Raw genomic sequence first — 25,289 nt, 5'->3', positions numbered from 1 at the left:
TGGCGGCTTAGCGTGTGTAACTCTGCTAAATTCGCCTTGCGACCGATCAACTCGGAATGAGGGCCATTGTCTATAATTTTACCATTTTGATAAATAAGCCCTGTATACACCTTTTTTTTTTAAAAATAAGCAGACACAGCGGTGGAGAACAGCCTATGGTGAAGGACAGGGACAGCAGCAGCAGCACCTCCACCAATACCACAGCGCTGCTGCGGCTCCCTCCTCCACCTCCCTCTCCCCTGCCCGGGATCTCTGTTATAAGAAGCTGCCCGAGGAGCCTGACTGCCAGCGGAGACAGTAAGTATAATTCATTCATTCTTTCTCTTTCTTTCTTTCTTTCTTTCTTTCTTTCTTTCTTTCTTTCTTTCTTGTCTGCCTTAATGTGTAAAAAGGGGGGTGCTGTCTGCCGTAATGTGTAAAAAGGGGGACGCTGTCTGCCGTAATGTATAAAAAGGGGGACGCTGTCTGCCGTAATGTGTAAAAAGGGGGACTCTGTCTGCCGTAATGTGTAAAAAGGGGGACTCTGTCTGCCGTAATGTGTAAAAAGGGGGACGCTGTCTGCCGTAATGTGTAAAAAGGGGGACGCTGTCTGCCATAATGTGTAAAAAGGGGGACGCTGTCTGCCGTAATGTGTAAAAAGAGGGACACTGTCTGCCGCTATGTGTAACGAGGGCACGCTGTCTGCCATTATGTGTAAAAAGTGTATGCTGTCTGCCGTAATGTGTAAAAAGGGGATGCTGTCTGCTGTAATGTGTAAAAAGGGGGACGCTGTCTGCCATAATGTGTAAAAAGGGGGACGCTGTCAGCCGTAAGGTGTAACAAGGGGAATCTGTCTGCCGTAAGATGTAAAAGGGTCTCTACCTGGTGTAGTGGTGCTACTGTGCGGTGTAATTTTAATAATGGAGACTACTGTGCACCGTTATATGAATTGGTATTATGTTGTGGCCACACCCCTTCCCCACGAAGCCACGCCCTTATATTTTTTGCGCGCGCCTATGGTGCGCACTGCCCCAGTTTTGCATGGACGGGGGGCTTTGATGCCGTTTCTTGCACACAGTACTAAAATATCTAGTTATGGCACTGTCGCTAGGTATCCATTTCTCTGGCCCTGAGCAGGTCCCCCTCACCAGATCCTCTCCAAGGGTGAGGGGGTAGACTTGGATGGTATGTGGGGGGGGGGGCCAAAGCATTTTGTCGCACCTGGGACACCGCTCGCTAGTTCCGCCACTGTTCGTCTCCATAGTATTGTCTCCTCCTCCCTGGTGGCACTGCCCCTTGCCCCCCCACCAACCTATAAGTGTTCTGACGCCCCTGTTAGGAGGTAATGCTTGTTGCCAGGGATTTCATGCTAGGTGTTGTGCTTGTAACCAGGGGGTAATACTTGTTGCTAGGGCTGTGCTCCCAGTGCCACATATGCCCCCAGTGCCAGATATTCCCCCACAGTGCCAGATACACATATGCCCCAGTGCCAAATATAGCCCCCCCCAGTGCCAGGTACACATATACCCTCAGTGCCAAATATGCCCCCTCCCCCAGTGCCAGGTACACATATACCCCCCAGTGCCAAATATGACCCTCAGTGCCAAATATGCCCCCCCAGTGCCAAATAGCCCCCCCAAGTGCCAAATATGCCCTCCCCCAGTGCCAAATATGCCCTCCGCCAGTGCCAAATAGCCCCCCAAGTGCCAAATAGCCCCCCCAAGTGCCAAATATGCCCTCTCCCAGTGCCAAATGTGCCCATACCCAGTGCCAAATATGCCTCCCCCTCCAGTGCCAAATATGCTCCCCCAGTGCCAGGTACACCATTCCCCCCCACACATAAACCCTTCCGGGCTCCCCCGCTGCTGTGCGATTCGAGAAGGAGGGCACAGCGCGCACCTCTCCTGTGTATCCCTCCTGCGTCTCCGGAGTGTTAAATGAAGTGCCAGTTCGTGAGCTCTGATTGGCTCACGAACCGGCACTTCATTTAGTAGACACGCCGCTGCCGCGGGAGACCCAGGAGGGATACACAGGAAAGGCGCGCGCTGTGCCCTCCGTGTCCCTCCTTCCCAGCAGAAACCAGTGGCGGCAGCTAGGGCGCACCGCGGGTGTAGTATGGTATGCCGGTGGTCGGGCTCCCGGCGACCAGCATACCGGTACCGGGAGCCCAACCGCCGGCATACCGACATTGTGGCAAGCACAAATGAGCCCCTTGCGGGCTCCCTGCGCTCGCCGCCACGCTGCGGGTACTATTTTATTCTCCCTCCAGGGGGGTCGTGGACCCCCAGAGGGAGAATAAGTGTCGGTATGCTGGCTGTCGTGATCCCGGCGCCGGTATACTGTGTGCCAGGATCCCGACAGCCGGCATATTGAAGACCACCCCGCACCGCAGCCCTGCGTGCCTCCAAGCGTTTGCAGTGGCTGCGGGCCCCTAGTTACGCCACTGCCAACAACAACAGCAGAGCCCTCAAACTAACCGTGTGTGTGTGGGGCAACAAAACTAGACACAAACTTAACAACCTTTGCCCTGCACGGAAACACACATCACGAATCACAATAACAGTGCGAGTAATTACAACGGTGCTGTCCCTTTAATTACCTACTTCAGATTACCAGAAGGGGGCGCCACGCAGCCTACCCACCTTCCCTTACTTGGGCCTAATGCCCCCCTCCCCTAAATGAACACAGGCCAGAGGCCTGACTTTACTCGCGGGCCTAGCGCCCACCTAACTTGGGCCCGTTGGGTGACCTTGGCCTAATGCCCAGGCTCACCTTATATCCTTAGCGGCTGCAACTGAACTAGGGCCTAATGCCCTCTAATATAGCCACAGGCCTAATGCCTGATATTACCCCTCAGGCCTAGTGCCCGCCTGCTGCGCCACAGGCCTGTGGCCAGACTGTCCCCCACGGGTCTAGTGCCCGATCCCTGGTGGTCTAGGGAGGAGTAGGGGTGGGGGTAGCAGTGGCACCTTAGAAGGGCCTACCTGACCCGGTGGGAGAGGCACCAAGGGGGAGCATCATTAGCTCTTTACTTCCCACCCCTGGTGACCTCTCCAGCACTCTTCTTCACTCTTCTGCAGCTGGCCCGTCCTGGCCGCCGTCGACTCTCTGCGTCCAGCAGCCGCAGGACATCTTCTCTGGTGCTGCCCGTGTCTTCAGGCCTCTTCCGCGGCCTCAGGAACTCCATCCGCTGCGTCTTCTTCCTGGCAGCGCCCGACTCTTCGCCGCTCTTCAGCATGCCCTCCTGTCTTCTTCTCCTCCCAGCGGCGTCTGACTTCACACGCCGGGGGCGGGGCCTATGACACGGCAAGTACCGATTGGTTCGCTGCACCTGCCTGTGATTGGGCGTCACCCCGCGAGCCGTGATTGGCTTGCGGAGGGCACCGGATTTGAAACAACGCGTCTGGCGCTTCTCATTGGCGGCCAAATTGGCGCCAAGTTTAAAACGCTGCTGCTGCGCCTCCGCTTCTCGTCCGGTGCGGGATCTGTTACCTGTTACAGTACAGTAAGTGCAGAGGCAGGATAAGGGAGGGAGCCGTGTGCAGCTTCCATGCAGGCCCCTCCCTCTCTCCTTGGCGCAGTTTCAAGTAGTCTCTGGCACTGTGCCAAAATCTACTGCATGTGCGCTGGTCTCCGGGAACATGGTGGCCACACAATGCTTCCGGCGACTGCGCACACAAATTTCTGGGAAAATGGCGGCCGCGCCATATTCCATGTGACAAATGTTACGTTCCTGTGTGAGGCCCCTGACGTTCTCTCCAGCAGAAGAAGATTACGGATGATCCTCCTTAAACCGCTATGTAATCTGCGCATAACAATTTAATAACAAAAACTCAACTCAGACGTAATGAGGTGTAAAGGACTCTAATGTGAGTCTGTCTCTGCTCCTATGAAAGGTATGTTATGCATTATACAACTTGTGTAGACACACACAGCAGACGTCCTTGGTTTATTGTTCCTCACATCAGCCACAGAGGGTCATAGCAGAGCCGGCCCTAACCAATATGATGCCCTAGGCAATATTTTGGCTGGTGCCCCCTAGCAACGCCGCTAGTTCTGCAGGAGATGCCTGGCATGAGTCAGCTGGCAGCTCTGCTAACATCGGGCGCCTTTTGTTTATGAAAATGCATCTTATTTGCATTACTATGTGGCTAGGATGCACAAGCAACTTCTGCTGATTAAAATGATATGCAGCATGCCTATATTCTGTGTGCGACTGCGGCTATATCTGCATATGAATTGCTACATTACAGTGATTTCCAGGACTACACTGCAACATAGCATTTCGTATGCAGATACAGCCGCAGTCACACACAGAATATAGGCATGCTGCATATCATTTTAATCAGCAGAAGCTGCTGGTGCCCCTAAGCATACCAAATGCCCTAGGCATTTGCCTAGTTTGCCTATGCCTAAGGCCGGCTCTGGGTCATAGCCTGCCTCTGACACAACAACCTCCACCTTCCCCTCCAGAACCTCCGTGACCTGAGCGCAGAGATCCTTCTGGTATCCCCACTCCGAATGACTGTGCCCGCACAGGATGACGCTGTGTCCTTCACCCTCCACGTTCAGCACCTCGTGATGGGACATGTCACCTGTGGAGAGACAGACAGAAGGGGTATACGAGGCACCATGGGACAGCGTATTCCTGCACAGCAGACCGCTACCTAATCATCCCTATCACACTGATATGTCTGTAGATTTCACGAGTGGTCATACGTGTTTCATACAAAAGTCTACATTTGAAAGCTAGGGGCGCTCCATGACTGTATGGCTTCTAAATAAAAGATATCTCATTATCATGTTCTTGCGACTTGGGAGTACAGTAGACATAAGATTTAGGGGCATATTCAGTTGCTAAATTTTATTGCAAAGAAGAAGAAAAAAGGAGTATTATCACGATTTTTACCCGATGTTTCGCACTGAGCAATTCAATTATATCACCTGTTATTTTATCGGACCTATGTGTTTTTGCAAAAAAACGAGGCTGATAGGATTGGTTATCGGGGATTATCTTTCGCCTGCCTCTGGCAAGTGAAACGAGAACTCAGATAAGTGCTGCCACCGTCCGCACCTCAGGGTCAACTGAATATCACCCCAGGGGGGTCCACAAGCCATAGGAATTTACTGCGGCTAATTGAATATCCTCCTTAATAGAAAGAAAGTGCACTGGAAAAACAATTGTGGGCACAAGCGCTTTTACTGCTTCCCAGAGCTCTATGGACATCTCTATACAGCTGGACACAAAGATTTGGCCCGAGTGCTGAGGGACCAGGATGTGGTCAGTCTATAACTAGGTGGAGTGGCATTGTAGGAGCCTGGTAATGACGTCAAAAGATGACCACACACAGAGACCAACAGCGGTCACCTTCTAACCTCATTTATCCTTCATCAGGCTTCACCTTTCTTCTCTGGCCATACACACTGCATTACCAGGCCCTATATAAGTAGTAATGTTGCAACGTTGACCAGATTTTCTCTCCTCAGTCTCAAGGATGGAAAACGGCAGGTGCCGGTACAATCATTCATTGCCGGTTACATGGAGTCAGGATGATTGGAGAGGCTTATGTCATACGAGGCTGACTGCTGCACAGGACTCTTGTGGAAACACTCGCAGCAATCCCTGATCAGGAACAACAAAGGTGAAATAAATAGGATTTTACTGGTAAATCCTTTTCTCGTAGTCCGTAAAGGATACTGGGGTCCCCATTAGTACCATGGGGTATAGACGGGTCCACTAGAAGCCTTGGGCACTTTAAGAAATCAATAGTGTGCACAGGCTCCTCCCTCCTACCAGACTCAGTCTAGAAACTGTGCCCGAGGAGACGGACATATCCTGAGGAAGGATGTAACAGAACAGTGGTGAGATATGAACCAGCACACACAACCAAGAGGAAAGCCATGCTAACCAAACAGCAACAGCTGAACCAATAATAATACTTAACAAAGTAACAGAGCAGGAAACACGAAGCGCTGTGCGTACGCCCAGTATCCTCTACGGACTGCGAGAAAAGGATTTACCGGTAGGTAATTAAAATCCTATTTTCTCTTACGTCCTAGAGAATACTGGGGTCCACATTAGTACCATGGGGATGTACCAAAGCACCCAAACCGGGTGGGAGAGTGCTGAGGTTCCTGCAGGACTGATTGACCAAATTGAAGGTCCTCAGAGGCCAAAGTATCGAACTTGTAGAACTTAGCAAACGTGTTCGACCCCGACCAAGTAACTGCTCAGCAGAGCTGTAAAGCCGAGACACCCCGGCAGTCGCCCAGGAAGAAACCACCGACCTAGTAGAGTGGGCCTGTACTTTAGGAACCGGCAATCCTGCCATAGAGTAAGCATGCTGGATAGAAGCCTGATCCCCTGATCCAGCGGACAATAGACTGCTTTGAAGCAGGACACCCAATTTTCTTGGGATCATAGAGAACAAAGGGGGTCATTCCGAGATGATCACTCGCTAGCTACGTTTTGCAGCCGTGCAAACGCATAGTCGCCGTCTATGGGGGAGTGTATTTTCACTATGCAAGTGTGCGAACGCCTGTGCAGCCGAGCTCTGCAAAAACAGTTTGTGCAGTTTCTGAGTAGGTCTGAACTTACTCACCTTTGCGATCACTTCAGCCTGTCTGGTCCCGGAATTGACGTCAGACACCCGCCCTGCAAACGCTTGGACACACCTGCGTTTTTCCAACCACTCCCAGAAAACGGTCAGTTGCCATCCACAAACGCCTTCTTCCTGTCAATCTCCTTGCGATCGGCTGTATGAATGGATTCTTCTTTAAATTCATCGCTCAGCAACGTTCTGCTTTGTACCCGTACGACGCGCATGCGCATTGTGGTGCATACGCATATGCAGTAGTGACCTGATCGCTGCGCTGCAAAAAATGGCAGCGTGCGATCAGTTCGGAATGACCCTCCATATTGGGATAGATTTATAGGTTAGGCTTAGTGGTCCTTTAATAAATGGTCTTTACTAAAGTAACATTTGAATTTTATTTGGCGGATCAATATTGCGTGAAAAACGTGTATTATTAAAATAAGTATTTTTAAATGATTCATGTAATAAAAGTGAAGGCAGATGTGGGAGAAATAAAATGTAACTTTAATTTGACAATGTAACGTACATATATTACTCTACAGATAGTAAGACCCCCACATACATTATTGACGGACTGACGCTATTTCCTGTCTGTTACTGCATAATAATTATAATTTATTAATCTGTGTAAAAATAAGTCTGCAGGGCTTATTTGGTTCAATAACAAATATTGGAAGGTAATATAATATATAGTATTTACTATCACCTGACTCTACCAGGGAAAAGGAAGTACAATAATGGCCCCACAAATTCTCATCCGAGAGCACCAAGGTTATTAGTGACTTTTCTTACATTAAACTGGGTTATATTATAGGGACAGCAGGTAGCAGGCAGTGACACTGGGCCTACAGCAGCTGATGATGATGTCACAATGCTGCTGATGATGTCACGAAGCTTTGTGATGTCACTGGCTGCTGGCTCAGGGGCTCACGAACCTCATTTCCATTAGTGTATCTTCACCTATTCCAGTGTGAAGCTGCTTTTCTTTGCCCTTGGCAAAATTTTTGTATTGTTTCGACAATATGAGTTCAAAAAAGAGAAAGCGACCAAATAACAACGGGTCCGCTACAAAGGAGCTAGCGGCTCCTAGCAAGAGGAAGAAGGAGGAGGATGGATGTGAGGAGAAAGGAGATGTTTCCAAAATCATAATGTCAGGAGACATTCAGGTGCGTGAGGAGAACCAGTCATCTGAGAAAGCATCAAAGTCTCTTCAAAATAAGAGAAAAAGAGAGTCCTCAGATGAGTCCCCAAATATGAGGAAGGTGAGAAAGACCAGCAGTGGCAGAACGGACAACATGCTTAAGAGAGTGGCCACTAAAAGACCCTTAGACGGGACAGGGGACAGTGGACCATGTAAGAAAAAGAAAGTGGAGGAACATCGTGACAGCCCAGGCGAGGGACCCAGCGTGCCCATCATACCCCAGGCATCTGGACGGAGGGGCATAAAGAGAACTCACACAAGTGAGGAAACTGACCACAAAAGGAAGAGATCAGCAGGGGCAAGTGTGATATCCGTAGCCAGCACCCCAGAGACATCAGCTGCATCTCACTTTCTGGCCAGTTTGACGTTCCACAGAAAACTTGGAGAAGGTAGCTTCGGGAAGGTGTTCCTAGCGTCCCATTCCACCAACAAACAGCGTCTGGCAGTGAAAGTAATAGAAAAAAGGAAAGTAGTGAACAGCATTAAGAAAAACTCCATATGTGTAGAGAAAGAGGTGATGAAAATAACTGGGGAGAGTGCCCTCTTCCCGCACACATATGCTGCCTTCCACACACCAGGCCATGTATTCTTTGTAATGGAGTACCTGAGTGGTGGAGACCTCTGCCAATTAATACGGAGCAGAGGCCCATTTGATGTTCCTACTACCAGATTTTTTGCAGCAGAAATACTCTGTGGGCTGCAGTTCCTGCACACAAGAGGCATTGTCCACAGAGACATTAAGACAGAAAATATACTTCTGGATGCAGCTGGCCATGTGAAAATCGCAGATTTTGGCCTCTCTGTGATGAATGTTCATGGCGATAAGAAAATCTCAGGAAAAACTGGGACTCTGCGTTACATGGCTCCAGAGATTATCTGTAAGTTCCCATATAACTACATGGTAGATCTCTTTTCATTCGGGGTAGTATTATTTGAAATGGCTACTGGAGTATACCCCTTTCATGCTGGCAATACCACCAAGATTGCGCTGTCTATCATGCATGATGCTCCATGCTATCCGAGCAATCTCCATCCAGAGATTAGGGACCTCCTTGAAAGACTCTTATGCAAAGACCCAGAGGAGAGACTGAATCGCTGTAGTAACATCACATGTCATCCATTCTTCAAGTCCATAAACTGGGAGAAACTAGAGGCCGGTAGGATAACTCCCCCATTTACCATGTATCCTACTCCAGTGACAATGGCTGAAGCTATACCGATGGATGACCTGCTCTCACCTACAGAATCTGCAATATCTGCAGAGGATGAGAGCCTGTTCACAGGATTCTCCTTTACCAGTGACATGTGGACAACAATGAACTGCATAAAACAAACTAGCAGCCGCTGCATCATCCTCTAGGCAGTAGTACCACCAGCTGCCTCCTCCTCCCGGCACAAGCACCACCAGCTGCCTCCTCATCCTGGCAGCAGCACCACCAGCTGCCTCCTCCTCCCGGCACAAGCACCACCAGCTGCCTCCTCATCCCGGCAGCAGCACCACCAGCTGCCGCCTGCTCCCGGTAGAAGCACCACCTGCTGCCTCTTCAACCTGGCAGTAGCAATACCAGCTGCCGCCTGCTCCCGGTAGAAGCACCACCTGCTGCCTAAATGCATATTGGACAGGTGAGGGACTTGCAGGATATTGGGGTCCCTTGACGTGGGCTGCAAGCTTAAATATTTTGATCAAAACATGATAAAACCCCCTATAATTTATTTGCTATATGCACACAGATTTGCAGTATATTATTGTTAGAGCCCACATAAAATGTCTTTCAGTTTTATATAAATATATGGCATTAATACTGCCACGCAGCTGGTACCATGTACAATATGGGTAACACCTAGTGTGGGCATATTTATTTTCTTTTTTGTTTGAAAATATTTTGCCTAGTGCTATCATGGCAGCTTACAATTAAGGCTATGACAGGCCTAATTAGGTGCGGCTCACACGCCAGCTCTGTATAGATGTTCCACTCTGTAGCTAGGAGGGGAGTACATGTAACTGCAATGTAATGGTGAGCTGAGCATATAGGCTAGTGTAGAGACTAGCAGAATGGTTGGGGCCCCTGATGTGCGCTGCAAGCTTAAATGTTTTGATCAAAATATGACAAAATCCCCAATGTTTTATTTGCTACATACACACAGGTTTACAGTAGATTATTGTTAGAGCCGACAGCAAATGTTTTTCTACCTCCTCCTAATGCCAGTAACATTACACACAGCACAGCAGCCTGGCACACACATATACACACAGTGGCCTGACACACAGCGGCCTAACACACACATACGCACAGCGGCCTGAGACACACGCATATATGCACAGCAGCCTGACACACACACATATACACACAGTGGCCTGACACATACATGCACACATCTACACACAGTGGCCTGACACACACACACATATATGCACAGTGGCCTGGTACCCACACACACAGCGGCTGACTTACACAAATATATGCACAGCGGCCTGGCACCCCCACACACATCGGCTGACATACACACATATACGCACAGCGGCCTGAGACACACACACACACACATACATACGCATAGCGGCCTGGCTCTCACACACACATATACACACATAGTGCTCTGACACACACACACATATACGCACAGAGGCCTGACACACACACACATATACGCACATCGGCCTGGCACCCACACACACAGCGGCTGATATACACACACATATATGCACATTGTGTTAAATTAGCAAAAACGCCTATACAGCTGTTCAACTCCTTGAGAGCCATAGCCCGTGGAACTGGGAGTACAATTTTCTTGGATAATCTGGACACTGACGGGTCCACTGTGGGTGGAGTTTCCCACAGTTGCCTTTTCTCAGACGGAAAAGGATATGTGGTAAGTAGTCTCTTTGTTTCCTGAAACTTTGCATCTGGATTCTTCCAGGCTTCAGCGAACTGGGTATCCAACTCACGTGTAATAGGACAAGTGGCTGAAGTCTTCAGCTTCAGTCTAAAGAACGAAGGTTGGGTCGTTGCAGGATGCGAATCAGGAATCTTTAGGACCTCCCGTAGCGCCAGTATGAGCGCGTCAACCCCCTGAGGACCGGTGTCGTCCTCCTGAGCCGTGTGTTTCTCAGGCTCCTGCACAAATTCATCCTCCTCCAGCTGCGGCATATCACTGTCAGAGTCGTATGACTGTAACACATTGATGTTTCTTAGGCACCGGCTGAGAAACACAAGCTAAAGTTTGATTGGCAGATGTCATTGCCGATGCTAAACCTTTCGACCGGCCTTGCTAGGGTCTGAGCCGAGGCGGGTTCAGAAGCCTGAAGTGTGTGCACCCAAAAATCCGCTCTATCCATCCTGGCTGCAGCCAGCTCCGAAGAGATATTGGACATGACCCTGGTAAAGGTGGATAACCAACCTGGAGCCGTGTCCTTTGCACTGGGAGTAACTTGTGAAGCCGTTTCCTGAGAACACTCTTCACAATATAAGGATATATCAGTTGAAGTCTGTGTAAACTTAATTGAACAATTTTTACAAGTAAAAACCTTTGCCAGCCATATTTGCAGAAAACACACACTAAATAGTAAGAGTTTTGGTAGACCTACCATGGTTAACTCTTTTTCTGCAAGGTACATTGAGTTTCACAGGGAAAAGGAGATTTATGGAAAACTTACCATAGTTAAATCTCTTTCTGCGAGGTACACTGGATTCCACAGGGAATAACATTGGGGTGTAGAGTTGGATCTTGATCGGGGGCTCCAACAGGCTAAAGCTTTGACTGTTCCCAGGATGCATTGCACCGCCTCCTCTATAACCCCGCCTCCAGGCACTGGAGCTCAGTTTTGTTAACCAGTCCAATGCAGTAGCAGGTAAAAGAGATGGTAGATGTTAGTCACATAGAACCACATTCTCACGACAGGAGAAGGGACTAGTGGCTAATAATACCAACAAAAACCCAAAGAAGCTAAGTGCGTCAGGCTGGGCGCCCTGTGGAATCCAGTTTACCTTGCAGAAGGAGATTTAACTATAGTAAGTCTACCATAAATCGCCTTTTCTGCAGCGGGGTACACTGGTATTCTACAGGGAATAACATCGGGCATGTCCTAAAGCAGTTCCTCATGGGAGGGGACGCACTGTAGCGGGTACAAGAACCCGGCATCCCAAGGAAGCATACCGGCAGGCGGAAGTATCAAAGGCATAGAACCTGATTAATGTGTTCACAGAGGACCCTGTAGCCGCCTTGCACAATTGTTCAGCGGACGCGCCTCGGCGGGCTGCCCAAGAAGGTCTAATAGACCGGGTAGAATGTGCTTTGATAGCAGCAGGAGCTGGAAGACCAGCCTGTGCATAAGCTTGAGCAATCACCATTCTTATCCATCTGGCCAAGGTTTGCTTATTTGTAGGCCAGCCACGTTTGTGAAAACCAAAAAGTACAAAAGGGTATCTGACCTCCCGAGGGAGGCAGTCCTCCCTACGTAAATACGGAGAGCCCGTACCACATCCAAAGACCGCTCTTTGGAAGACAAACCAGAAGAGATAAAGGCCGGGACCACAATCCCTTGGTTAAGATGAAAAGATGATACCACCTTAGGTACATAACAAGGGCGAGTTCTAAGAACTGCCCGGTCACGGTGAAAAATCAGAAAGCATGGACGACAGGACAAGAGGCCTAAGTCCGACACCCTCCTAGCAGAGGCAATAGCCAGTAAAAACATGACCTTAAGTGTAAGACATTTAAGATCCACAGATTCAAGAGGTTCAAATGGAGACTCTTGTAGGGCATTTAAGACAACAGACAGATCCCATGGAGCAAAAGGAGGGACAAAGGGAGGCTGAATCCGTAAAATGCCCGAGTGAAAATATGAATGTCAGGAACAGACATAAATTTTCTTCTGAAACCACACCAAGGCAGAGCTATGAACCTTGGGAAAGGCCACCGAAGGCCTAAATCTAGGCCTTGTTGCAGAAAGGCCAAAAGCCTAGAAGTACTGAATGAATAGGCATCATAATTCTTAGCAGCACACCATGTGAAGTAAGAATTCCAGACCCTGTAATAAATCTGTGCAGAAGCCGGTTTGCGGGCCTTCAACATAGTTTGACTAACCACCATGGAGAATCCCTTGGCCCTCAGGAGTGAAGCTTCAAGAGCCATGCAATCAAAGCCAGTCTGGCCAGGTCCGGATAGACACAAGGGCCCTGAACAAGGAGGTCTGGGCGTTGAGGAAGTAGACAAGGACGCTCTATCGATAGACCCAGCAGGTCTGAGATCCAATGCCTTCTGGGCCACACTGGAGCGACTAGAAGTAGTATTCCTCTTTCTTGCTTGAACTTCCGTAGAACCCTGGGCAGGAGTGACACTGGAGGGAACACGTATGGCAGCGGAAAGTTCCATGGAATTGCCAGTGCGTCAACGAACGCTGCTTGAGGATCCCTTGTCCTTGATCCAAAGACCGGAACCTTGTGATTGTGTCGAGACGCCATCAGGTCCATGTCTGGTAGGCCCCACTTGTCCATTAGGAGTTGAAAGACTTCCAGGTGAACGTCCCAGTTGAGGACTCCGGGGATGAACACTGACAATATTGCTGGCAGATGGTGTTCCGCCCAATGGAGGATTTTTGATACTTCCAGTATTGCTATGCGGCTTCGAGTGCCGCCTTGGTGATTAATGTACGCCATTGTGGTGGCATTGTCTGATTGTACTTGAACAGGCCTATTCTGTACTAGCGGCCAGGCCAGTGTCAACGCATTGAACACTGCCCGCAATTCCAGAATGCTTATCGGGAGGAGAGATTCCTCCCTGGTCCACCGACCCTGGAGAGAGTTTTGCTCCAACACTGCACCCCAGCCCTGCAGACTGGCATCCGTTGTTAGGAGGACCCAGTTGGAGATCCAGAAGAGTAGACCCCTGCTCAGCTGTTGTTCCTGTAGCCACCAGCTTAGTGACAGACGAACCTCCGGAGTCAAGGAGATCATTTGAGACCTGATCCGATGAGGTAGGCCATCCCACTTGGAAAGAATTATCCTCTGCAGAGAGCTAGAGTGAAATTGAGCGTACTTTACCATGTCGAAAGCCGACACCATGAGGCCTAGTACTTGCATCACCAAGTGTATCGACACTCTTAGGCTAGAGAGGAAATATCTGATCCTGTCCTGAAGTTTCAGGACTCTCTCTGGAGACAGAAACAATCGTTGGCTGTGTGTGTCCAGTAGTGCCCCCAGGTGCACCATGCTCTGAGCAGGGACCAGCGAGGACTTTTTCCAGTTTATGAGCCACCCGTGAGCTAGTAGAAATTGGACTGTTGGTTCCAGATGACTGATAAGAACCTCTTGGGAGTTCGCCAGGATCAGCAAGTCGTCCAGATACGGCAGGATCCTGATTCCCTGATGGCAGAGAAGAGCCGTCATCACAGCCGTCATGGCTTGGTGGAGATCCGAGGGGCCGTGGTCAATCCAAAAGGCAGTGCCCGGAATTGATAATGTAGGTTGCCAATAGCAAACCGCAGATATTGCACATGCGACATGGCTATAGGTATGTGTAGGTAAGCATCCTGTATGTCCAGGGAAACCATATAGTCTTCGGGTTCTATGGACAGCACTATAGAGCGCAAGGTTTCCATACGGAATTTGGATACTCTCACAAACTTGTTCAATGATTTGAGGTTGAGTACAGGCCGGAAGAACCCATTTGGCTTCGGAACTAGAAACAGGGTTGAATAGTATCCCCTGCCTCTCTGAGACAGAGGTACCGGTACTACCACTCCTGTATCCAGGAGGGATTGTACAATTAGGTGTAGAGCTTGTGCTTTTAATGGATCCACAGGGATAACCATTGTGCAAAACTGGCGAGGGGGACATCTCTTGAAAGAGACTGCGTATCCGTGAGAGACAACTTCCGCACCCACGTGTCCAAAGTGGTCTTTAATCAGGCCTGGGCGAACTGCAGAAGTTGGCCTCCCACACTGGGGTCCCTCAGGGGGAGGCCCGCCCCGTCATGCAGCAGACTTGACTTGTTTGGAAGCAGGCTGACGGGTGGCCCAGGATTGTTTAGATTTTAGCTTTGTGGTTTTGGAAGCACGAGCCTATCGCTGATACGCTTGACCCTTTGCTTTCCTTGGGGGTCGAAAGGAACGAAAGGTGGCACTCTTAGCCTTCAGAGCAGAAGAATTAGTATTTGGGAGACACGCGGTCTTGGTAGTAGCCATGTCAGTTACAATCTTGTTCAGATCTTCCCCAAATAGGATGTCTCCTTTAAAAGGGAGCACCTCCAAGGTCTTTTTGGAGTCCAGGTCCATCTTCCAGGACCTCAACCACATAATTCGACGAGCAAGGATAGATGTAGTAGATGCCTTGGCCCCCATTACGCCTGCACTACAGGCCGCCTCCTGAATAGAGTGGGAGGCTGTGGTAATATAAGACAGATATTGTCTGGCAGTGTCTGAAAAATCCTGAGGCAGCTCATCATCAGTTGCCTGAACCCATGCTTCAATTCCTTTCGCAGCCCAGGAGGCTGCCATAGTTGGCCTATGTACACCATCTGTAAGGGAGTAAATAGACTTCAGGCATCCCTCCACACGCTTACTCGTCGGTTCCTTCAATGAGGTGACAGGTAGAGTAGATGACACCACAAGACGGGCGACATGAGAGTCCTCCGGCGGTGCAGTTTCCCACTTGTTACTCAACTCCGCAGGGATAGGATAATGAGCTAGCATCTTTTTAGACAGGGAAAATGTATTTCTTGGAGACGACCAGGATTCCTGATGTATGTCAATTAAATGGTCAGAAAGTGATAAGACTATATTAGCAACCTTCTGACGTTTGAATTTAACAGGTTTCTTAGACGTAGTAGTAGGCTCAATGTCATCATATGTTTGAAGAATTAGCTTAATAGCCCCCACTAGGTCAGGAACATCAACCTGGGTTGTAGATTCCGCATCAGAAGCAACTGTATCAGTGTCTGACGGATCAGTATATTCCCCATCCTCATCGGTAGAAATATCTGAAATATTAGTGGATTGGGAGGAAGAAATAGCCCGGTAAGATGACCCCTTGGCCCTAGAGGGGCGTGGGGTAGACCTTTGTTTAACCAAAGATTCACTTAATTGTTGTAATTGTGTAGACAGAGTGTCCACCCAAGGCGGATTAATTACAGGGACAATATGTGGCTGCAATGGCACAGGAGGTCCCACAGGGGGCGTAAGACATGTTACAAGTGTAGTCAGCATACTTGAGAACACTGCCCAAGGTGGGTCCTGATTGGCCACAGGTGCTGCAGGTTGACTGGGTGTATGGCACTCAGCGCCTGAACCACCAGCTAAAACTTCTCCCTCAGGTAATTCCGTGGCGCCAGTACTGCAGGATGCAGAAGCGCCCGCGGATTTCCCACCCTGTGTGGCAGACATTATAAGGAGTGTAGCCTTAGGGCGTAACAGTACAATATAGCCAGACAAACAGAAAACCTGCAAATAAACCCGTGTTATGCGACAGTAATCACAGGACACAAAACAGAGGATTTAAGCGGTATGAGGTGACGGAAACACACAGAAAAAATACCAAATTGTTTATTCTGTGTAACACTATATATATATATATATATATATAAAAGCAAAGAAAGGGGCGGCACTCGGAGACTTTAAAGTTGCAAAAATTATATTTCACAAAAAGACCAACGTTTCGGGGTTGATGGCTTCCCTTTATATACACACACATATGTCTATGTATGTACTGTATGTATGTATGTATGTATATACATATATTTATTAGAGATGAGCGGGTTCGGTTTCTCTGAATCCGAACCCGCCAGAACTTCATGTTTTTTTTCACGAGTCCGAGCGACTCGGATCTTCCCGCCTTGCTCGGTTAACCCGAGCGCGCCCGAACGTCATCATGACGCTGTCGGATTCTCGCGAGGCTCGGATTCTATCGCGAGACTCGGATTCTATATAAGGAGCCGCGCGTCGCCGCCATTTTCACACGTGCATTGAGATTGATAGGGAGAGGACGTGGCTGGCGTCCTCTCCGTTTAGACACTTGATTTACTAATTTTGGGGAGCATTAGGAGTACTCAGTAGTGTACAGTGCAGAGTTTTGCTGATAGTGACCAGTGACCACCACTTTTATTTATAATCCGTTCTCTGCCTGAAAAAAGCGATACACAGCACACAGTGACTCAGTCACATACATACCATATCTGTGTGCACTGCTCAGGCTCAGGCCAGTGTGCTGCATCATCTATATATATTATATATCTGTCTGACTGCTCAGCTCACACAGCTTATAATTGTGGGGGAGACTGGGGAGCACTACTGCAGTGCCAGTTATAGGTTATAGCAGGAGCCAGGAGTACATAATATTATATTAAAATTAAACAGTGCACACTTTTGCTGCAGGAGTGCCACTGCCAGTGTGACTAGTGACCAGTGACCTGACCACCAGTATATAATATTAGTAGTATACTATCTCTTTATCAACCAGTCTATATTAGCAGCAGACACAGTACAGTGCGGTAGTTCACGGCTGTGGCTACCTCTGTGTCGGCACTCGGCAGCCCGTCCATAATTGTATATACCAGTGACCTAACCGTGGTTTTTTTTTCTTTCTTTATACATACATACTAGTTACGAGTATACTATCTCTTTATCAACCAGTCTATATATTAGCAGCAGACACAGTACAGTGCGGTAGTTCACGGCTGTGGCTACCTCTGTGTCGGCACTCGGCAGCCCGTCCATAATTGTATATACCAGTGACCTAACCGTGGTTTTTTTTTCCTTCTTTATACATACATACTAGTTACGAGTATACTATCTCTTTATCAACCAGTCTATATATTAGCAGCAGACACAGTACAGTGCGGTAGTTCACGGCTGTGGCTACCTCTGTGTCGGCACTCGGCAGCCCGTCCATAATTGTATATACCACCTAACCGTGGTTTTTTTTTCTTTCTTTATACATACATACTAGTTACGAGTATACTATCTCTTTATCAACCAGTCTATATATTAGCAGCAGACACAGTACAGTGCGGTAGTTCACGGCTGTGGCTACCTCTGTGTCGGCACTCCGCAGCCCGTCCATAATTGTATATACCAGTGACCTAACCGTGGTTTTTTTTTCTTTCTTTATACATACATACTAGTTACGAGTATACTATCTCTTTATCAACCAGTCTATATATTAGCAGCAGACACAGTACAGTGCGGTAGTTCACGGCTGTGGCTACCTCTGTGTCGGCACTCGGCAGCCCGTCCATAATTGTATATACCAGTGACCTAACCGTGGTTTTTTTTTCTTTCTTTATACATACATACTAGTTACGAGTATACTATCTCTTTATCAACCAGTCTATATATTAGCAGCAGACACAGTACAGTGCGGTAGTTCACGGCTGTGGCTACCTCTGTGTCGGCACTCGGCAGCCCGTCCATAATTGTATATACCAGTGACCTAACCGTGGTTTTTTTTTCTTTCTTTATACATACATACTAGTTACGAGTATACTATCTCTTTATCAACCAGTCTATATATTAGCAGCAGACACAGTACAGTGCGGTAGTTCACGGCTGTGGCTACCTCTGTGTCGGCACTCGGCAGCCCGTCCATAATTGTATATACCAGTGACCTAACCGTGGTTTTTTTTTCTTTCTTTATACATACATACTAGTTACGAGTATACTATCTCTTTATCAACCAGTCTATATATTAGCAGCAGACACAGTACAGTGCGGTAGTTCACGGCTGTGGCTACCTCTGTGTCGGCACTCGGCAGCCCGTCCATAATTGTATATACCAGTGACCTAACCATGGTTTTTTTTTCTTTCTTTATACATACATACTAGTTACGAGTATACTATCTCTTTATCAACCAGTCTATATATTAGCAGCAGACACAGTACAGTGCGGTAGTTCACGGCTGTGGCTACCTCTGTGTCGGCACTCGGCAGCCCGTCCATAATTGTATATACCAGTGACCTAACCGTGGTTTTTTTTTCTTTCTTTATACATACATACTAGTTACGAGTATACTATCTCTTTATCAACCAGTCTATATATTAGCAGCAGACACAGTACAGTGCGGTAGTTCACGGCTGTGGCTACCTCTGTGTCGGCACTCGGCAGCCCGTCCATAATTGTATATACCACCTAACCGTGGTTTTTTTTTCTTTCTTTATACATACATACTAGTTACGAGTATACTATCTCTTTATCAACCAGTCTATATATTAGCAGCAGACACAGTACAGTGCGGTAGTTCACGGCTGTGGCTACCTCTGTGTCGGCACTCGGCAGCCCGTCCATAATTGTATATACCACCTAACCGTGGTTTTTTTTTCTTTCTTTATACATACATACTAGTTACGAGTATACTATCTCTTTATCAACCAGTCTATATATTAGCAGCAGACACAGTACAGTGCGGTAGTTCACGGCTGTGGCTACCTCTGTGTCGGCACTCGGCAGCCCGTCCATAATTGTATACTAGTATCCAATCCATCCATCTCCATTGTTTACCTGAGGTGCCTTTTAGTTGTGCCTATTAAAATATGGAGAACAAAAATGTTGAGGTTCCAAAATTAGGGAAAGATCAAGATCCACTTCCACCTCGTGCTGAAGCTGCTGCCACTAGTCATGGCCGAGACGATGAAATGCCAGCAACGTCGTCTGCCAAGGCCGATGCCCAATGGCATAGTACAGAGCATGTCAAAACCAAAACACCAAATATCAGTAAAAAAAGGACTCCAAAACCTAAAATAAAATTGTCGGAGGAGAAGCGTAAACTTGCCAATATGCCATTTACCACACGGAGTGGCAAGGAACGGCTGAGGCCCTGGCCTATGTTCATGGCTAGTGGTTCAGCTTCACATGAGGATGGAAGCACTCAGCCTCTCGCTAGAAAACTGAAAAGACTCAAGCTGGCAAAAGCACCGCAAAGAACTGTGCGTTCTTTGAAATCCCAAATCCACAAGGAGAGTCCAATTGTGTCGGTTGCGATGCCTGACCTTCCCAACACTGGACGTGAAGAGCATGCGCCTTCCACCATTTGCACGCCCCCTGCAAGTGCTGGAAGGAGCACCCGCAGTCCAGTTCCTGATAGTCAGATTGAAGATGTCAGTGTTGAAGTACACCAGGATGAGGAGGATATGGGTGTTGCTGGCGCTGGGGAGGAAATTGACCAGGAGGATTCTGATGGTGAGGTGGTTTGTTTAAGTCAGGCACCCGGGGAGACACCTGTTGTCCGTGGGAGGAATATGGCCGTTGACATGCCAGGTGAAAATACCAAAAAAATCAGCTCTTCGGTGTGGAGGTATTTCACCAGAAATGCGGACAACAGGTGTCAAGCCGTGTGTTCCCTTTGTCAAGCTGTAATAAGTAGGGGTAAGGACGTTAACCACCTCGGAACATCCTCCCTTATACGTCACCTGCAGCGCATTCATAATAAGTCAGTGACAAGTTCAAAAACTTTGGGTGACAGCGGAAGCAGTCCACTGACCAGTAAATCCCTTCCTCTTGTAACCAAGCTCACGCAAACCACCCCACCAACTCCCTCAGTGTCAATTTCCTCCTTCCCCAGGAATGCCAATAGTCCTGCAGGCCATGTCACTGGCAAGTCTGACGAGTCCTCTCCTGCCTGGGATTCCTCCGATGCATCCTTGCGTGTAACGCCTACTGCTGCTGGCGCTGCTGTTGTTGCCGCTGGGAGTCGATGGTCATCCCAGAGGGGAAGTCGTAAGCCCACTTGTACTACTTCCAGTAAGCAATTGACTGTTCAACAGTCCTTTGCGAGGAAGATGAAATATCACAGCAGTCATCCTACTGCAAAGCGGATAACTGAGTCCTTGACAACTATGTTGGTGTTAGACGTGCGTCCGGTATCCGCCGTTAGTTCACAGGGAACTAGACAATTTATTGAGGCAGTGTGCCCCCGTTACCAAATACCATCTAGGTTCCACTTCTCTAGGCAGGCGATACCGAGAATGTACACGGACGTCAGAAAAAGACTCACCAGTCTCCTAAAAAATGCAGTTGTACCCAATGTCCACTTAACCACGGACATGTGGACAAGTGGAGCAGGGCAGGGTCAGGACTATATGACTGTGACAGCCCACTGGGTAGATGTATGGACTCCCGCCGCAAGAACAGCAGCGGCGGCACCAGTAGCAGCATCTCGCAAACGCCAACTCTTTCCTAGGCAGGCTACGCTTTGTATCACCGCTTTCCAGAATACGCACACAGCTGAAAACCTCTTACGGCAACTGAGGAAGATCATCGCGGAATGGCTTACCCCAATTGGACTCTCCTGTGGATTTGTGGCATCGGACAACGCCAGCAATATTGTGTGTGCATTAAATATGGGCAAATTCCAGCACGTCCCATGTTTTGCACATACCTTGAATTTGGTGGTGCAGAATTTTTTTAAAAACGACAGGGGCGTGCAAGAGATGCTGTCGGTGGCCAGAAAAATTGCGGGACACTTTCGGCGTACAGGCACCACGTACAAAAGACTGGAGCACCACCAAAAACTACTGAACCTGCCCTGCCATCATCTGAAGCAAGAAGTGGTAACGAGGTGGAATTCAACCCTCTATATGCTTCAGAGGTTGGAGGAGCAGCAAAAGGCCATTCAAGCCTATACAATTGAGCACGATATAGGAGATGGAATGCACCTGTCTCAAGTGCAGTGGAGAATGATTTCAACGTTGTGCAAGGTTCTGATGCCCTTTGAACTTGCCACACGTGAAGTCAGTTCAGACACTGCCAGCCTGAGTCAGGTCATTCCCCTCATCAGGCTTTTGCAGAAGAAGCTGGAGGCATTGAAGAAGGAGCTAAAAGGGAGCGATTCCGCTAGGCATGTGGGACTTGTGGATGCAGCCCTTAATTCGCTTAACAAGGATTCACGGGTGGTCAATCTGTTGAAATCAGAGCACTACATTTTGGCCACCGTGCTCGATCCTAGATTTAAAGCCTACCTTGGATCTCTCTTTCCGGCAGACACAGGTCTGCTGGGGTTGAAAGACCTGCTGGTGACAAAATTGTCAAGTCAAGCGGAACGCGACCTGTCAACATCTCCTCCTTCACATTCTCCCGCAACTGGGGGTGCGAGGAAAAGGCTCAGAATTCCGAGCCCACCCGCTGGCGGTGATGCAGGGCAGTCTGGAGCGACTGCTGATGCTGACATCTGGTCCGGACTGAAGGACCTGACAACGATTACGGACATGTCGTCTACTGTCACTGCATATGATTCTCTCAACATTGATAGAATGGTGGAGGATTATATGAGTGACCGCATCCAAGTAGGCACGTCACACAGTCCGTACTTATACTGGCAGGAAAAAGAGGCAATTTGGAGGCCCTTGCACAAACTGGCTTTATTCTACCTAAGTTGCCCTCCCACAAGTGTGTACTCCGAAAGAGTGTTTAGTGCCGCCGCTCACCTTGTCAGCAATCGGCGTACGAGGTTACATCCAGAAAATGTGGAGAAGATGATGTTCATTAAAATGAATTATAATCAATTCCTCCGCGGAGACATTGACCAGCAGCAATTGCCTCCACAAAGTACACAGGGAGCTGAGATGGTGGATTCCAGTGGGGACGAATTGATAATCTGTGAGGAGGGGGATGTACACGGTGATATATCGGAGGGTGAAGATGAGGTGGACATCTTGCCTCTGTAGAGCCAGTTTGTGCAAGGAGAGATTAATTGCTTCTTTTTTGGGGGGGGTCCAAACCAACCCGTCATATCAGTCACAGTCGTGTGGCAGACCCTGTCACTGAAATGATGGGTTGGTTAAAGTGTGCATGTCCTGTTTTGTTTATACAACATAAGGGTGGGTGGGAGGGCCCAAGGATAATTCCATCTTGCACCTCTTTTTTCTTTTCTTTTTCTTTGCATCATGTGCTGATTGGGGAGGGTTTTTTGGAAGGGACATCCTGCGTGACACTGCAGTGCCACTCCTAGATGGGCCCGGTGTTTGTGTCGGCCACTAGGGTCGCTTATCTTACTCACACAGTCAGCTACCTCATTGCGCCTCTTTTTTTCTTTGCGTCATGTGCTGTTTGGGGAGGGTTTTTTGGAAGGGCCATCCTGCGTGACACTGCAGTGACACTCCTAGATGGGCCCGGTGTTTGTGTCGGCCACTAGGGTCGCTAATCTTACTCACACAGCTACCTCATTGCGCCTCTTTTTTTCTTTGCGTCATGTGCTGTTTGGGGAGGGTTTTTTGGAAGGGACATCCTGCGTGACACTGCAGTGCCACTCCTAGATGTGCCCGGTGTTTGTGTCGGCCACTAGGGTCGCTAATCTTACTCACACAGCTACCTCATTGCGCCTCTTTTTTTCTTTGCGTCATGTGCTGTTTGGGGAGGGTTTTTTGGAAGGGACATCCTGCGTGACACTGCAGTGCCACTCCTAGATGGGCCCGGTGTTTGTGTCGGCCACTAGGGTCGCTAATCTTACTCACACAGTCAGCTACCTCATTGCGCCTCTTTTTTTCTTTGCGTCATGTGCTGTTTGGGGAGGGTTTTTTGGAAGGGCCATCCTGCGTGACACTGCAGTGCCACTCCTAGATGGGCCCGGTGTTTGTGTCGGCCACTAGGGTCGCTAATCTTACTCACACAGCTACCTCATTGCGCCTCTTTTTTTCTTTGCGTCATGTGCTGTTTGGGGAGGGTTTTTTGGAAGGGACATCCTGCGTGACACTGCAGTGCCACTCCTAGATGTGCCCGGTGTTTGTGTCGGCCACTAGGGTCGCTAATCTTACTCACACAGCTACCTCATTGCGCCTCTTTTTTTCTTTGCGTCATGTGCTGTTTGGGGAGGGTTTTTTGGAAGGGACATCCTGCGTGACACTGCAGTGCCACTCCTAGATGGGCCCGGTGTTTGTGTCGGCCACTAGGGTCGCTAATCTTACTCACACAGTCAGCTACCTCATTGCGCCTCTTTTTTTCTTTGCGTCATGTGCTGTTTGGGGAGGGTTTTTTGGAAGGGCCATCCTGCGTGACACTGCAGTGCCACTCCTAGATGGGCCCGGTGTTTGTGTCGGCCACTAGGGTCGCTAATCTTACTCACACAGCTACCTCATTGCGCCTCTTTTTTTCTTTGCGTCATGTGCTGTTTGGGGAGGGTTTTTTGGAAGGGACATCCTGCGTGACACTGCAGTGCCACTCCTAGATGTGCCCGGTGTTTGTGTCGGCCACTAGGGTCGCTAATCTTACTCACACAGCTACCTCATTGCGCCTCTTTTTTTCTTTGCGTCATGTGCTGTTTGGGGAGGGTTTTTTGGAAGGGACATCCTGCGTGACACTGCAGTGCCACTCCTAGATGGGCCCGGTGTTTGTGTCGGCCACTAGGGTCGCTAATCTTACTCACACAGCTACCTCATTGCGCCTCTTTTTTTCTTTGCGTCATGTGCTGTTTGGGGAGGGTTTTTTGGAAGGGACATCCTGCGTGACACTGCAGTGCCACTCCTAGATGGGCCCGGTGTTTGTGTCGGCCACTAGGGTCGCTAATCTTACTCACACAGTCAGCTACCTCATTGCGCCTCTTTTTTTCTTTGCGTCATGTGCTGTTTGGGGAGGGTTTTTTGGAAGGGCCATCCTGCGTGACACTGCAGTGCCACTCCTAGATGGGCCCGGTGTTTGTGTCGGCCACTAGGGTCGCTAATCTTACTCACACAGTCAGCTACCTCATTGCGCCTCTTTTTTTCTTTGCGTCATGTGCTGTTTGGGGAGGGTTTTTTGGAAGGGCCATCCTGCGTGACACTGCAGTGACACTCCTAGATGGGCCCGGTGTTTGTGTCGGCCACTAGGGTCGCTAATCTTACTCACACAGCTACCTCATTGCGCCTCTTTTTTTCTTTGCGTCATGTGCTGTTTGGGGAGGGTTTTTTGGAAGGGACATCCTGCGTGACACTGCAGTGCCACTCCTAGATGGGCCCGGTGTTTGTGTCGGCCACTAGGGTCGCTTATCTTACTCACACAGCGACCTCGGTGCAAATTTTAGGACTAAAAATAATATTGTGAGGTGTGAGGTATTCAGAATAGACTGAAAATGAGTGTAAATTATGGTTTTTGAGGTTAATAATACTTTGGGATCAAAATGACCCCCAAATTCTATGATTTAAGCTGTTTTTTAGTGTTTTTGGAAAAAAACACCCGAATCCAAAACACACCCGAATCCGACAAAAATAATTCGGTGAGGTTTTGCCAAAACGCGTTCGAACCCAAAACACGGCCGCGGAACCGAACCCAAAACCAAAACACAAAACCCGAAAAATTTCAGGCGCTCATCTCTAATATTTATACTGCATATAAATTCTATATATATAATCAGTATGTATTACCAGCACACGGGATGCCGGCTGTCAGTATACTGACCGTGGCATCCCGTCTGTCACAAGCAAGGTGGCCTGATCTATGGCGATGGCGGCGACGGGGGGCCCTTTTAAAAAAGGGGGCTCGGGGTACTTATCCCCGGGGCCCCCCCTCTTAATCCAGCTCTGAGTGTTCTCTGCTGCAGAAAGAGAACAACACCCAAAA

At 48.8% G+C, this 25,289-nt stretch overlaps 1 protein-coding gene across 1 annotated transcript; it reads left to right on the top strand.

The window, feature by feature from the left end:
* Window positions 1-7,597: 7,597 nt before the first annotated feature.
* On the top strand, window positions 7,598-9,136 carry LOC134944419 (protein kinase C theta type-like). The gene has a single exon (XM_063932998.1). The coding sequence runs from the start codon at window positions 7,598-7,600 to the stop codon at window positions 9,134-9,136; it is 1,539 nt and encodes a 512-aa protein (XP_063789068.1).
* The last annotated feature ends 16,153 nt before the right edge of the window (window positions 9,137-25,289 follow it).

This window comes from Pseudophryne corroboree, chromosome 7 (assembly GCF_028390025.1).
Source record: "Pseudophryne corroboree isolate aPseCor3 chromosome 7, aPseCor3.hap2, whole genome shotgun sequence".
NCBI lineage: Eukaryota > Metazoa > Chordata > Amphibia > Anura > Myobatrachidae > Pseudophryne > Pseudophryne corroboree.
The sequence above is the reverse complement of the archived record's forward strand: the minus strand, read 5'-3'. Positions and strand labels throughout refer to the sequence as shown.

Bases quoted from the DNA above. Each gene is read 5' to 3' on its own strand.
- LOC134944419 (XM_063932998.1), top strand. From the start codon at position 7,598: ATGAGTTCAAAAAAGAGAAAGCGACCAAATAACAACGGGTCCGCTACA.